This window comes from Amia ocellicauda, chromosome 2 (genome assembly GCF_036373705.1).
Source record: "Amia ocellicauda isolate fAmiCal2 chromosome 2, fAmiCal2.hap1, whole genome shotgun sequence".
In the NCBI taxonomy this organism is placed as follows: Eukaryota; Metazoa; Chordata; class Actinopteri; order Amiiformes; family Amiidae; genus Amia; species Amia ocellicauda.
In genome coordinates, this window is record NC_089851.1 from 349,855 (window position 1) to 364,198 (window position 14,344).

Sequence of the window (14,344 nt, forward strand, 5' to 3'; positions counted from 1 at the left end):
TGCCCTTTGGAGATGTGGCCCCTGTGAGTCCCCGCAGCTAGAGTCCCTGCCCTTTGTAAGTGGGGCACTGAGGCTGCTGGCGCTGACTGCTGGCGCAGAGGGGTGGGGGGCTGTTAAATATGTCACCTGTAACTAATTAGGACAGTGCACACCTGTGTTGCGTTGAATGACACAAGGCTGGTCAGGATGGCCCTCCCTCCCACGCAGGACTGCTAACAGCACAATTACTGGCCGCTTAATATCTGAATACAGACAAAGACAGTGCCAGACACACGCAGTTACACTGAACAATAGCTCGTAGTAATGTTACACAAATGCTAAATAATCACAGCCTACAGTGTAACGCTTCTGATTGCAGACAGGGCGTGTCGAGTGCGCTAGGTTACTGGCTAAATTCACTAACAAACTAACAGTCGCTGCTTTTCCGACAATACAGGTGCAAGATATACAATTCGTAGCTAAACAACAAACCACGTAAACAGTCTATGTAACTTAACTAAACGAGGAAACGCGAGAGAAAGCGATACTTTGCTGCGGCGACTTGAGCGACTTCTCAGCTGGCTTGTCCGAGAGTCCAGTGGCAATATGCGGCGGGGTGTCTGTGTGTGTGTGTGTGTGTTTACATAATATACCGAGGGCAAGCTGGAGATCACGGCCCCAGGTTTCTTTTCTTTTTCTTTTTCAGATCCTAATAAGATTCAGCCCTTCCTCCACTTTGCATAGATTTGTAATAGATTGCAACTTTTACTTACAGAGCTAAAGAATGATAAGTCAGGCTAAATGGTCTAAACTTTAGAAAATCCTGAATATCCACAAAAGTAAAAGAAATGTAATACAGAACATGTAATTTGAACTTTCAGTAATCAACATAGTATCAGTAAATACCACTCCTACCCAAGACCTAGATTTTCCTGCATTGTAGAATATATCAAACGTATTATTTAAAGAACAGATAAATGTAAAGATTGAATAAATACAATTATTTAAGTTTTAAGGGTGTGTGTGTGTGTGTGTGTGTGTGTGCGTGCGATATAAATTAAATGTAACGTTACTAAGTTAACTTAAGAAATCCTTATATATATATATATATATATATATATATATATATATATATATATATATATATATATATATTATATAAGAAGCACAGACTATATATGTAGAAACTGTGAAATTTCAATAAAAGCAACGTTTGTAATAATATTTGTAACAAAACATCAAATTATTTTAAATAAATATGTAATATAATCCATTCATGCATTAAGATTAAGTAAATACACTCAATATGATCTAAGCACAAACCTATGTGTGTATGTATATGTATATAATTTATACATTACAATAGCTTGGGGGTGCAGTCTGAAGACCTTACTGGTCTTGGTTGTATTGACAGTAAGACGTTTGAACAGCCTTCATTACAACTAACGAGTACCATTCTAACAGACATAAAGAACGAAAACACAATTTTAATAACGTCAGTAAGTAAATGTACGGGCACGCCCTCTTCTAAGAGCGCCGAGGGGTGGAACTCGGGTCAGAAGACAATGTCTTCTCCAAAAACCGCCAGGGCCCGCAAACCTCCTCCATCCCCGGCTTTTGTGGTATGCAAATATTGGATTTGAAGTTCATGAATAAAACTTCTGAGTTTTATACAATGGTTTGCCTTTGATTGTCATATTGCAGCTGTTAAAGAGCTATCGGTTACAGTGACCGGCTATGGCCTTGAAGATAGTTAGAAATGTCGGCGCTTCTAGTGTTAAACACACAGACACAGTTAGATCCCTTCCACCCGGGCTGTGGTCACCCGCTATTCAGTTTTCTTATTTGAATGACACAAATGGTTTGTTGTTTTTAAGAATTTATTAGGTCTCTGTTTTAGGGCCTCAACTTAGTTTTCTTTATTGATACAAATTAGTAAAACGTGTATTTATTTTTACATTTTACACCAGCAAGTTACATCTTACTTTGAAAACCTTTTTCAGTCGACTAATGTCATAAAGACGGAAAGTCATTGTAAACAGTTATTTCTGATGTGTTTTAGGTATTCAATCTAGTTATTTGAAATTACATACTAATCTAAAGCAGCTTTCCCCTGAGCATTTGTCATAGGCTCCCTGTTTGTATTCAGCATTGTGATTTATAATAATGTATTTGATTAAGGTTGAATAATCCAAAATAAAAAAAATCTTGATCTTTGTTTAAATTAACCTTTGTCTTTAGCATGTATTTTACTGATAAGTCAAATCCCGCTTAAGAAGTTGCTTTTACATCAGGCCCAAAAGACCTAAATGCCCACCAGTATAAAACAAATCATTAAATTTTAATTAAAAGTGTTGTTAAAAAGCGATACATATGGCACCAAAGTTCTTGAGAGACCAGGAAAACGTATGTCGTTGAGGCTGTACTTTTAATTTCAGGGGTGATGCAGACAGATGACGGGGTATGAGAGTAAGTGTCCTATGCTGTGGAATATGTGACGATGGTTCAATCTCCCTAAAGCCTGAGAAATGCTGTCCCCCAATTTGTGTAACGCTCCAGACGATCACTGCTGTTGTGTTTTGAATAATGTTCAACCAGGCTTAATAGCCCTGCCCGTTCATTAACTGTGTTGCCCTGAATTCAAGGTAACCATTAAGATGCTACTTATTCTTACAATTACTAATATGTTAAATCTCATAGTCATTTAATGTTAATCCCCCTCTTAGATGCAATCTTTACACTTTCAACTTGGTTTATTTCTAATGTCGCTATTTGGAAAGTTTAATTTGTCTTTAGCGCTCACAGAAACCTTAACATTCTTAATATGTATCAAAAATCAATACAAATGTAAAGTGATAATGAATCTTTAAGAACACAAACATTTTATTTTATGTTGCCTTTAGTTTACTGATCCTGTATAGACATGATAATACTTTAGAAAACAAAAATAAAAACATCAAGACCTTGCAGTTCTCACGTGTTTCTGCACAGCCGTAACAGTTGTCGTCTAACTAACCACACAGACACCCTGCATTTGTACTGTTGTAATGTTACATTGTGCTGTCCGGTCTACTCTGAAGGATCTGTGTCACGGAGTTAAGATAAGAGAGCGGCTGTGAATGTACCGGGCCGCTTTCCTCGCAGCTTTTAACCTTTTGGCCTCCTTTTTTTTTTTCTTTTTTTTTTTCTTTAGCTGGACTCTCCTCCCCCACTGATTTCTCCCCAGATCAGACCTTTTTAGCAAAACTTTGGATGACTCAGAGTGTACAGAAGTCAAGTAGGTCATTAAAACAATACTAATTTAATTTGTATACAGGGACACATCGAACAGGTTGATGTCCATAACTTTTGTCTTTTTAACTACATTACTTATTTTGAACGTTATTTGGGGTACGAGTTGTACAGTAAAGTGAAGTCAGATTTAGCAGAGACACAAGAACATGTTCTTGTACAAAATAAGAATCAGAGATGTATGTATTTTATGAAATGCTTCTTTATTGTTAATAACATACACAAGGTGGGAAGGAATGAAGGAAGGAAGGAAATGATGCTACATCAACCCACTGTATAGAAAATTAATCTGAACTGCACTGGTCTTGTACTGCTTACGTTTCAAAGATGATCAGTAAACTATCGAAAGGGTGAATGAGAGTCAGCGATGCCATTTTAAAACCTAGATGACTAAGACCTGCTATATGCTGTTAGGTCCTAGCTGTTGATTTGACAGATTTGTTCAGGGTGATGCTGTGTCTGTCAGCACTGTGTGATGCTGTGTCTGTCTGTCAGTCTATCACTATGTATAAACATAAAAAACAGCTTTATGTTATCACCAGACTACATACAGTTAAAAGGAATGCCAAATGGCTAAACTTGGCTCTTGAAACAGAGCAGGACATTAAGGCTTCTGGATATGCGTGAGCTCAGACCCCCCACCCCATACAGAGACACTTAAACTCCTCTTGAGGAGACCTATGTGTAATAAAAATAATAAAATCGATATATGCAATAAGCCCACAAAGTATTTTGAATATAACGTATAGACTATTTCTGTTTGCTATGTGTGCTTTGTTACAACCGGAATTGACTTGGATATAGAAAATACATTTTATATTGCACTGATGTTGTAAGTTGCCCTGGATATGGGATTCTGCCAAAAAAAAAAAAAAAATAATAATAATAATAATAATAATAATAATAAAGCATTTCCCAAATTTCAACATTTGTAGCGAAAGTCAAATCTATCACATCAGTATGTCATGTATTTCAGTACACTGTGCATGTTTCAACACAATTGTACATTACTTAGATACAGACAATGAGTCTCATAAAGCAGTTTGCAAAACTAAACATTTGAAGTGAAATACATCTGGTGTCTCACATATCTGTACAATATCAGCCCTGTTTCTGTTTACTGTGCATGATTAATAAAGACGTTTTGAACTGTTTATTGAAGGTTCGAAAAGGATCTTTTGAAGAATTGGAAAATCAGAAGTGTTTCTCACACTTGTATTACAAGAGTCACGTATTTGCAAAAATGGTGTAAAACAATAAAAAGGAAGACACCCAGATAAGAACTTCATAGAATTTATACAGAATATAATTTAGAGATGTTACTGAATGACGTTACTCAGACAGGGTAGAAATGCATGACCGCTGGATTTGTACAGGTTTTCTGGTGATAAATTCTCAGTCATTAGGGGGTCTGTTTTGTGTTGTTGCCGCTCCTGCAAACCCCCCCGCGGTGCTGAGAGCAGGACGTGCTGCTTGCGAAGCCCCTCCACTGCAGTGTGATCCTGTCAGGGCATCAGTGGGATCACTGTGTGAACTGTTTCGGTGAAGCAAGTTCTTAATAAAACGTTCAAATATTCAACTGTGTCGGTTTGGTCTTTATATCTCACCCTATGGTTGGTTATTTATTTATTTATTTATTTATTTATCGGTTTTCTCTATTTCTAGCCAATCTCTCTTTTTCTGTGCCTGATTGTTTTGTGTTAACCCTATCTCACTACAGACCTAATTGATTCACGCATGATCCGGTGTGACTCTAGTGTGACTGTGTCTCCCTGCGCTTTTCTTTCGCTGTCGTCTCTAAGGTTGCTGCTCCTTCTGGCCTCTGTATTGTGTTTATGTGCTGCTAGGTAGGTCTCACTCCACCGAAGTGCTGAGACTGGAGATTATTTTTCTATATTTTTTATATTTATTTATTTATTATCCCTAAGGAGCCTGGTTTATTTTTCATTCTTTATATATGTTGTTATTTCTTATTATTTTAACATTATTTTAACAAGATGCTCCTAATACAATCTGTGTGGGGGGAGTGACTTGTGCCTCTTAAACTACCCACAGGCCCCACCGCTTCTACAGAGCGCTGTCTCTCAACACATTCCGCTCCGCTCCTGTCACATCACCTCAAATCCCAGTAACAGAACAGAATCTTTGTGAGTTAAACTTTTGAATAAAAGATCCGGAGGATTAGTGGTAGGAGTGTGTTACAGGCCACCCAACTCAGATATTCAGCAAGATGTTGCATTGTACAGTGTAATCAGTAACAATGACACACACACACACACACACACAAACCCCCTCCACTCCCCTGAACACAGGTACAGAGGCAGAGACACTCTCACAAACACAATCTTACACCTGAACACACGGATGACACACTGGTGATGTTTCAGGAAATTATTGAAGAAGCAGAATTACAGTGGCTGAGAGGCCCAGGACAGGGCACCCACACTCCCTGGAGCTGCAGGTGTGAGGCACGGTGATAAAGCTGCTTTCAGCTGTGCTCTGCTCCTCTCCTCCTCTCACTAAGGGCTGGCTGCTCCTCAGGCTCTCAAGACACACAGGAATGGGCGTTGAATGTAACAATTAGCATCATTCCAGTTTCTTTCGGAACCATCTGAAAGAGCACAACAGACAGATTAGACTGGGCATCGCTGGCTGTGGCTCCCAACACTGAATACAGCACAGTCACAGATACAGTCACTGTAGACACAGTCACTGCTGATACAGACAGTACAGTCACTGCAGGTACAGTCACTGCAGATACAATCAGTACAGACACAGCATATACAATCAGTACAGTCACTGCAGATACAGTCACTGCAGATACAGTCAGTACAGACACAGCATATACAATCAGTACAGTCATTGCAGATACAATCAGTACAGTCACTGCAGATACAGTCACTGCAGGTGCAGTCTGTACAGTCACTGCAGGTACAGTCTGTACAGTCGCTGCCGGTACAGTCTGTACAGTCACTGCAGATTTAGCAAAATCCCAGTCACAAAAGACAACATCCCCTCCCAAGATGATGTCAGAAAATGCCCATACCTGAATGACATTATTTGGAAATCAGATTGATGCTGACATAGGACTGCTGATTGGAGTCAATACTCCAAAGGTAATGGAACCTTGGAGGATTATTAATAGTGGACCCTACGCAATGAAGACACTCCTTGCATGGGTGGTGAATGGCCCACTCAACAGCAGACCCAGCATCCCTTCTGATAAACTTGGTAGGCCACAACTCACGATCCAATAGGATCTCAATAGCTAAAAGTGAAGGAGAAGTCCATAAAAATAGTCTCAGAGTCTGCCACACTTGACAGCGGACATTACTATCTGAAACTACCTTTCCGAAGTGAGGAAATACCATTGCTGAGAAACCACAATGTTTGGCAGAACAGAAAGATTTCTCATGTTAGGCTGATTACAAAGACTTCATGGGTGCGGTCATTAAGGTGGGACATGCCGAGATGGTGCCACGACATCAACTATATAGAGATGATGGCAGAATCTGGTATATTCTGCACCATGGAGTTTATCATAAAATAAAAAAATCTGTGTAGTCTTTGACTGTGGTGCTTCTTTTCAAGGCTTTTCCCTGAATAATGCTCTTGCAAGGTCCTGATCTTAAAAATATGTTTTTTGGTTTCACCAGGAACCTATTGTTTAGATGGCAGACATAACAGGTATGTTCCCTCAAGTTCGAGTTCCTCTTGATGATGTGGACTTCCTTAGATTCCTCTGGTGGCCTGGCTGTGATATATCACAAAAGCTATATGAGTACAGTTGTGCACTTAAAAAGACAGCTGATGATAATGCAGATAAATTCAGCACAGAAGTTTTATATTCAGTCAGAGGTAACTTCTATGTTGACGACTGTCTCAAGTCTATCTCCACAGAACAAGCAGACATGAGGGAATTATTTGCAATGGGATGGTTTAAGCTTAAGAAATGGATCAGCAATAGCCATATGGTGTTGGCCTCACATCCAGAAGAGGACAAGACTCCAAAGGTAATGGAACTTTGGAGGATTATCAATAGCCAAATATCAAAATATCAAAAGGAAGTAAAAACATGAGGTCTCAGAGAACAATTTCCAATAGACAGAGCTCTTGGAGTACACTGGAACTTTTCAACCAGTTCTGAGGAACAGACCATACACCAGGAACCCGGGTCTCCTGCGCCACAGTGCAGAGACCTCACTGCAGCACCAAGCACAGAGGCTTCAGAATCACTACATTAAAAATAAAAGCCGTAATTAACAATACATTATTTTTAATCTGAAAAAATAAGTCATTTGTTGCAAGTTACAATTCAGATTGTAATGTATTACTGCTACTAGGCATCAGGGGGGCCCCGTATAGATCCCCTGTCTGTGAACAAAAGATGTCTGACCTCCTTCTGGGTCACATCATTATATCTAGTCTCCCTCTGATCTGAATGATCTCAAACCTTAAACTCCCAACCATCTGCTACTCCTGGAAAGAAAGACTGTCCTACCACCGGCCTCTTTCATCAGTTATCTGTATTTTAGGAGGAGATGCAGGCGAGTTCGATACCTTGCAGACCTGTTCTGGAAGCAATGTAGAAGCGTTCAAAGTGGACTCAAGAAAGAATCTGTCCTTCACCAGCAGACGTAATGATCATAGCTGATGATACTGCACCCAGTAATTCGTGGCAACTTGGACGGGTGACTGAAACATTGTCCGATCAGAAAGGGTTGGTTCGCATTGTCCGACTCAAGACAAGAACCAGTATATCTGAACGTCCCATAAACAAGCTGTGTCTGCTGCAAGAGGCTGCATCAGACATTTAGGATCCTCTCACCTTCGTCACAAGGGGAAGAACCAATGGTGAAGGTTGAGTTCCAACAGGGGGTCATAAGTTGATAACCTCTGACACCCATCCTGTTCATATCAAATATGGAGGGTTCTAGTTTTCTAGTTCCAGTACTGATGGACATGACATTAGACTTCAAAATAAACACTCTTACTTAGGTTAGGTTGGGACTATGAGTAGAATGTGACATGTATAGTACTGTGCAAAAGCTTTAGGTAGGTGTGAAAAAATGCTGTAAAGTAAGAATGCTTTCAAAAATAGACATGTTAATAGATTATATTTATCAATGAACTAAATGCAAAGTGAGTGAACAGAAGAAAAATCTACATCAAATCCATATTTGGTATGACCAAATTAATGTCTATTAATGTCTATTTTTGAAAGCATTCTTACTTTACAACATTTTTTCACACCTGCCTAAAACTTATGCACAGTACAGTATGTATATTTGCTGCAATTATTAACTCACAATCTAGGATGTAGGACTGGTATTAACTGTATATTTTTCTTATGCATGTGTCACAGGAGTGACTATTTATATCCCACTGTCTGTCTGAGCACCTTCTTTGTTATTTGAACATGGTGGTTTCTATTTATTTTCTTTTTTTGTTATTATTGTAGCACTTATATACTTATGTTTTATTACATTTTTCTTTTAATTATCTCACATTTGATTGAACACTCTTTTTGTGAACAGATAGGACATGTGGATATGTGCCACATGAGAATGTAGGTTTGAAGCTCTTTGGTTATTGGCCAGGAGAAAGAACGGTATCTCTAATTGATAGGTCGATGAAGTAGAAGGATTTAGGTTGGATGGAGACCAGGAGAGAGGGGAGAAGATCGGCAGATGCATGAAGAGTGAGCGCAAGCAACAGCCGGAGTGACCAGGAGGAAGCGAGTGCAGGGAAGCACTCTGGAAAGCGAAAGTGAAAGACATCTGAGGGCCGCGCTGGTACCAACAGCAGAGTGGAAGACCGACCGACCGACCGACCAAGCAGGAGAAGATGCTGCAGGATCACATGAGAAGCACCTTGGAGATTTACAACGCAGGGCTAAAGCTGGCGGCGGAGTGCACAGCCTGGGGAAAGCCTGCATGGAGATGAAGTGCTGACACTTATTCAATCTGATTCCGAGCCTTCCAAGATTATCTCCCAATATAAGTTTTATTTTGTGCTATTCTTTCTAGTTGCACTGGGCAGTCATTTTTATTTACACAGGGTTTTAATCTTTCAATATTTGAATTGGGGCCGTTTTTAACAGTTTAAGATTCATGGTTTTATTGATTTTTACTGTATTCTGTTTTATTCTAGAGAAGCCATGCAGGACCATCCTTGTTTGCATGTCCCTGATGCACACCGCCCCTATCCCCTTTCTGGTCCTGGGTGTGTATTGCTGGCCTACAAGCTGATGTGGCTTTACTAGTCTATTCTTTTATTGTTTTCTTGCTTCTTTGCACCCTTGCCAAGCAGTGGGCATTTCTGTGTATTTAATTTTAATAAATCCTGTTCAAAATTGTATATGCTGTCTTGTCTCTGAGTGTTGGCCTTTGATGCCACTTTCACAAAGTAACAGACCTGGGTAGAAATCTGATCTTAATTGTTTTAGTGCCCTACTTTTACCACCAGGTGGTGTAGTTGGCTACAGTGACACTTTTGAACTTGTAATTGTACTCTGTTTTGATCTGTAATTTTATACTATATTGCACATTGATAATGTTCTTATGTTTTGTAAATCCCCCTGGATAAGGGTGTCTGCTAATACATAAATAAAAATGATTAATGACTGAAAATGTATATTTTATTTGACTTATTTTATATTGATAATTGTTCTAGGGTAACAATTGGGCTCCAGATATGTCATGGTCATTTAAATCACTCTCTCACATACTCACTCTCATACAATTACTCAGCCCTGGAGGGCACTCACTGTCTCATACTGTCCCACAGGCATGCTCACTCTCACACACTCACTGTCCCACCAGCATGCTCACTCTCACATACACGCACACCCTCTCTCTCGTATACACAGTCCCACTGACACGCTCACACTCTCTCATATTTACAGTGAGGGGAAAAAAGTATTTGATCCCCTGCTGATTTTGTATGTTTGCCCACTGACAAAGAAATGATCAGTCTATAATTTTAATGGTAGGTGTATTTTAACAGTGAGAGACAGAATAACAACAAAAAAATCCAGAAAAACGCATTTCAAAAAAGTTATACATTGATTTGCATGTTAATGAGGAAAATAAGTATTTGACCCCTTCGACTTAGTACTTGGTGGCAAAACCCTTGTTGGCAATCACAGAGGTCAGACGTTTCTTGTAGTTGGCCACCAGGTTTGCACACATCTCAGGAGGGATTTTGTCCCACTCCTCTTTGCAGATCCTCTCCAAGTCATTAAGGTTTCGAGGCTGACGTTTGGCACCTCGACCTTCAGTTCCCTCCACAGATTTTCTATGGGATTAAGGTCTGGAGACTGGCTAGGCCACTCCAGGACCTTAATGTGCTTCTTCTTGAGCCACTCCTTTGTTGCCTTGGCTGTGTGTTTTGGGTCATTGTCATGCTGGAATACCCATCCACGACGCATTTTCAATGCCCTGGCTGAGGGAAGGAGGTTCTCACCCAAGATTTGACGGTACATGGCCCCGTCCATCATCCCTTTGATGCGGTGCAGTTGTCCTGTCCCCTTAGCAGAAAAACTGACAGTTATTTTGTGTTTCTTCCATTTGCGAATAATCGCACCAACTGTTGTCACCTTCTCACCAAGCTGCTTGGCAATGGTCTTGTAGCCCATTCCAGCCTTGTGTAGGTCTACAATCTTGTCCCTGACATCCTTGGACAGCTCTTTGGTCTTAGCCATGGTGGAGAGTTTGGAATCTGATTGATTGAGTGCTCCTAATCTCAGCTCGTTACCTGTATAAAAGACACCTGGGAGCCAGAAATCTTGCTGATTGATAGGGGGATCAAATACTTATTTCCCTCATTAACATGCAAATCAATTAATAACTTTTTTGAAATGCATTTTTCTGGATTTTGTTGTTGTTATTCTGTCTCTCACTGTTAAAATACACCTACCATTAAAATTATAGACTGATCATTTCTTTGTCAGTGGGCAAACGTACAAAATCAGCAGGGGATCAAATACTTTTTTCCCTCACTGTATATATTTGGACACCTTTCAACCTGCTTCTAAAATGAACTGTTAGTTGGAATGTGATTCCCAAGTTGCAGCGATTGTGGAAAACTCAAAAGATGGCCTGGCAGATTCGTCACTCTGGCACGTGGCACTGTGTAGTGTGGAGCGCTCAGGTGTCGAGCCAGTGATGGTGCGGTTGGGATCTGAGCAGGGGCTCGTACCCGCACACGCTACAGTGCACACGGTCGGCCCTTGTCTGGAGTGTCAGTGGCTCCTCTTTATCGGCCAGAGAAGCTGCCGGGATGGCAGGGTGTACCCAGCCAGGAGGCTTGTGTTTTACAGGAAGTAGGGGGGGGTTTCTGTACAGAGGGGACTCGTACCTGGGACACTCAGACAGTTTTCACTCTCAGCGTTGTTGGGCTCTCCGCTGTTCCACTTGGTGAAGTCCCAGTTGGTCCCATCGCTCCAGCGCCACACGCCCTCCTGCACAGACGATCACAGAGGAGAGACACAGCACAGCAGTGAGCACCTCTGTGAGAGACGCTGTCAATCAGTGTATAAAAGCCCGGGTGACACGGTACATTCAGGAGGCAAATCATGGGCTCAGTACTGAGTAATTACTCATATACTTACTGTGAATTTCCAATGTAGTTACTCACAGGTGTAAAGTGGAATTGTATATATATATATATATATATCAAAGTATAAATACAAATACAAAACATGGCAAACAATCTCTAGATCAATAAACACTAATTATACTATCTAATGCAATGAAATAAAAACAAAACTTAACAACATTAAAATGAAGGAAATAAAGCAAAACTTTATTGCAAAACTTTTTACCTATAAACACATGAACCATTGCAGTGTGGCCACAGAATTAGGTGTGGCTACCTTAATACAATAAAATTATCACCCTTCTCCATGATGGCCTCTGTAATGCCAATGTCCTTCACCAACATGGCGGCTTCCAACCATACTCCAGTTCCCCCTTCTCCTCCTCAAAAGGTAAGTTTGTGATTTTAATACAAACTATTTGCCTTTTTTAATATATATTTCCCTTTTTTATATATCAAAATAATTACAATTACTAACATTTAAAAGTTTGGTTGTTCAAACCAAAAGGAATGAATCTAACACTAAACCAGTTATGACTAGTTTGTTAAGGGATGGGTTCACTCCTTCACAATTACCTACACTGCAACTACATGCAGCTGCACTTTAAGCCAGGGGCTCCCAATGTCTGGTGATGGAGGGCCAATTTCCTGAGGTTGCATGAGATGGGGGCCGCAGTACAAAATTAACCTATATTTCCTATACATTTCTGTTAGGGAACATGTATTAACTGTAATTGTTGTTTTATAAGTTACATGTGCAGTTTGTAACAGAAAATGTTCATGAAGTGTAAAAATATAGTAAATCGTCAGAAAAGGGGTGGTTGAAGGTTGGCTTTGGGGGGCCGCACCAAACATCATCGAGGGCCGTATCTGGCTCCCGGGCCGCACTTTGGGAACCCCTGCTTTAAGCACATAAGTTATTACTCAGTACTTACACCATTAATGCAAAGTGTTACTGATGCCAGAACTGCACAGACACATTCTTACTCTTCACAGTGAGAAAAGGAAATGTCGTCATTCTTGAACACCAGGCCTGTCCCCAGTGAGCAGTGCACAGCTGCTGTCAGTAAACACACTGCTGTGACTCAGGCTACCTGCTGGCAGTCATTCCCCCCGATCCAGGCAGGATTCTGTTTGGTGTCGCTGGTCTTGACCAACTGCTTGAGGAAATTGTGCTCTTGTTCACTGTGCACTGAGGCCAGGTTCCCTCCCATACTGAGACAGTGTCCCTGCAGAGAGAGGGAGAGATGGGGAAGGGGGATTATGTGTTTAAAATCAGTCTATTATCCATGTAGACTTGGTAGAGTGTTGAAACTCATGTACCCCCCAACCAGCCTTGTGTCGCAGCATTACATTTCTCATATGACTCCCCTGGATAGAAGACAGACGGTTACCTCAGCGTCAGACCAGTCCTTCTGGTCACTGAAGTACTGGAAGCAGCGCTCATCGAAGCTGGTCCAGCCAGGAGAACAGGTTATCTGTACATCATCTGCAGGCGAGGAGGAGCAAAGAGCCTGGTCAGGCACCGTGCCATGAGTGTGGGCGCGGCACAGCAGGGCTTCTTACACCAATGTTTCTTTATATCTTTTCCATCTGGGACAGTCCAGTAACAGCCAGCAATCAGAGCACTGAGGAATGACATTGTGACACGTATCTCCTTTATGAGGAAAATAATTGCTCTAAATATTTGAAAGAGCAGTGACATATTGTCTATTATGTCCTGGCACAGCCTGTCCTCTCTGGCCTGCAGGGTGGGTCAATATTGACCTGTTTCAGTGACCAGGCTGTGGTGACTGGATCTCTTAACATTGGAAAGTGCAGTGAAGACACTCCCATGGAAGACTGTATCTTGTGTTAGACTCACTGCTGTTGTTTTTAAATCCAACATTTCAGATAACATCGAATCTATGTAGCCTCTCCCAGGGACCCCTGAGAGCAGCAGAGCTCCTACCTGAAGCCACTCTGAGCGCCAGGACAGTGCAGAGCAGTGCGGACATCTGGAGCAACACCATGGCCACACTTCTGCAGGGACACAGACACGTCACACACACTCTGGCAGCGATTATTCATGACTGTGGATATTCTCAGTGTTTCCCTCACAGCGCTACACAACAGGCTATAATCAGCTGCAGTTGTTCGGGTTTCAGTCTCATTGTGAACTCTCTGAGATCCAGCTGAACCCCAAACAGGACGAGTGACTGGAGCTCACAAACCCAAACCCAGTGCAGCTCGTAGACGAGTCCCCGGCCCTGAGCCAATCAGGTCCAGGCTGAAGCACTCTGGGAAAACACACCTAGAGAATGAATCTGCTCAAACACACAGGAACACATTGCGTCTCTCTCAGATCTACAGTCAGAGCAGAGCAGAGGGATGGAGAGGTGAAGGACAGGTGTGTCTCTCTTACCTGTAGGCAGGGAGTCAGTGCTCGTCTCCCTCTCTCTGGGTGGAGAGTGGTGTCAGTGGTGAGTGGGGT

The 14,344-nt window shown here is 41.3% G+C and overlaps 1 protein-coding gene across 2 annotated transcripts; it reads right to left on the reverse strand.

Annotated features, from left to right (window-relative positions):
- Positions 1–4,547: 4,547 nt before the first annotated feature.
- LOC136760564 (lactose-binding lectin l-2) lies at positions 4,548–14,344 on the reverse strand. Of its 2 annotated transcripts, none has more exons than XM_066716018.1 (6): positions 14,276–14,344; positions 13,823–13,893; positions 13,266–13,360; positions 12,966–13,100; positions 11,632–11,734; positions 4,548–5,881 (listed from the first exon to the last, which is right to left on the reverse strand). In XM_066716018.1, the coding sequence occupies exons 2-6, from the start codon at positions 13,881–13,883 to the stop codon at positions 5,808–5,810; spliced, it is 468 nt and encodes a 155-aa protein (XP_066572115.1). In that variant the 5' UTR covers positions 13,884–13,893; positions 14,276–14,344; the 3' UTR covers positions 4,548–5,807. The 2 variants fall into 2 exon arrangements, with proteins under 2 accessions (XP_066572115.1, XP_066572123.1); XM_066716026.1 differs by lacking the exon at positions 4,548–5,881 and adding an exon at positions 10,385–10,801.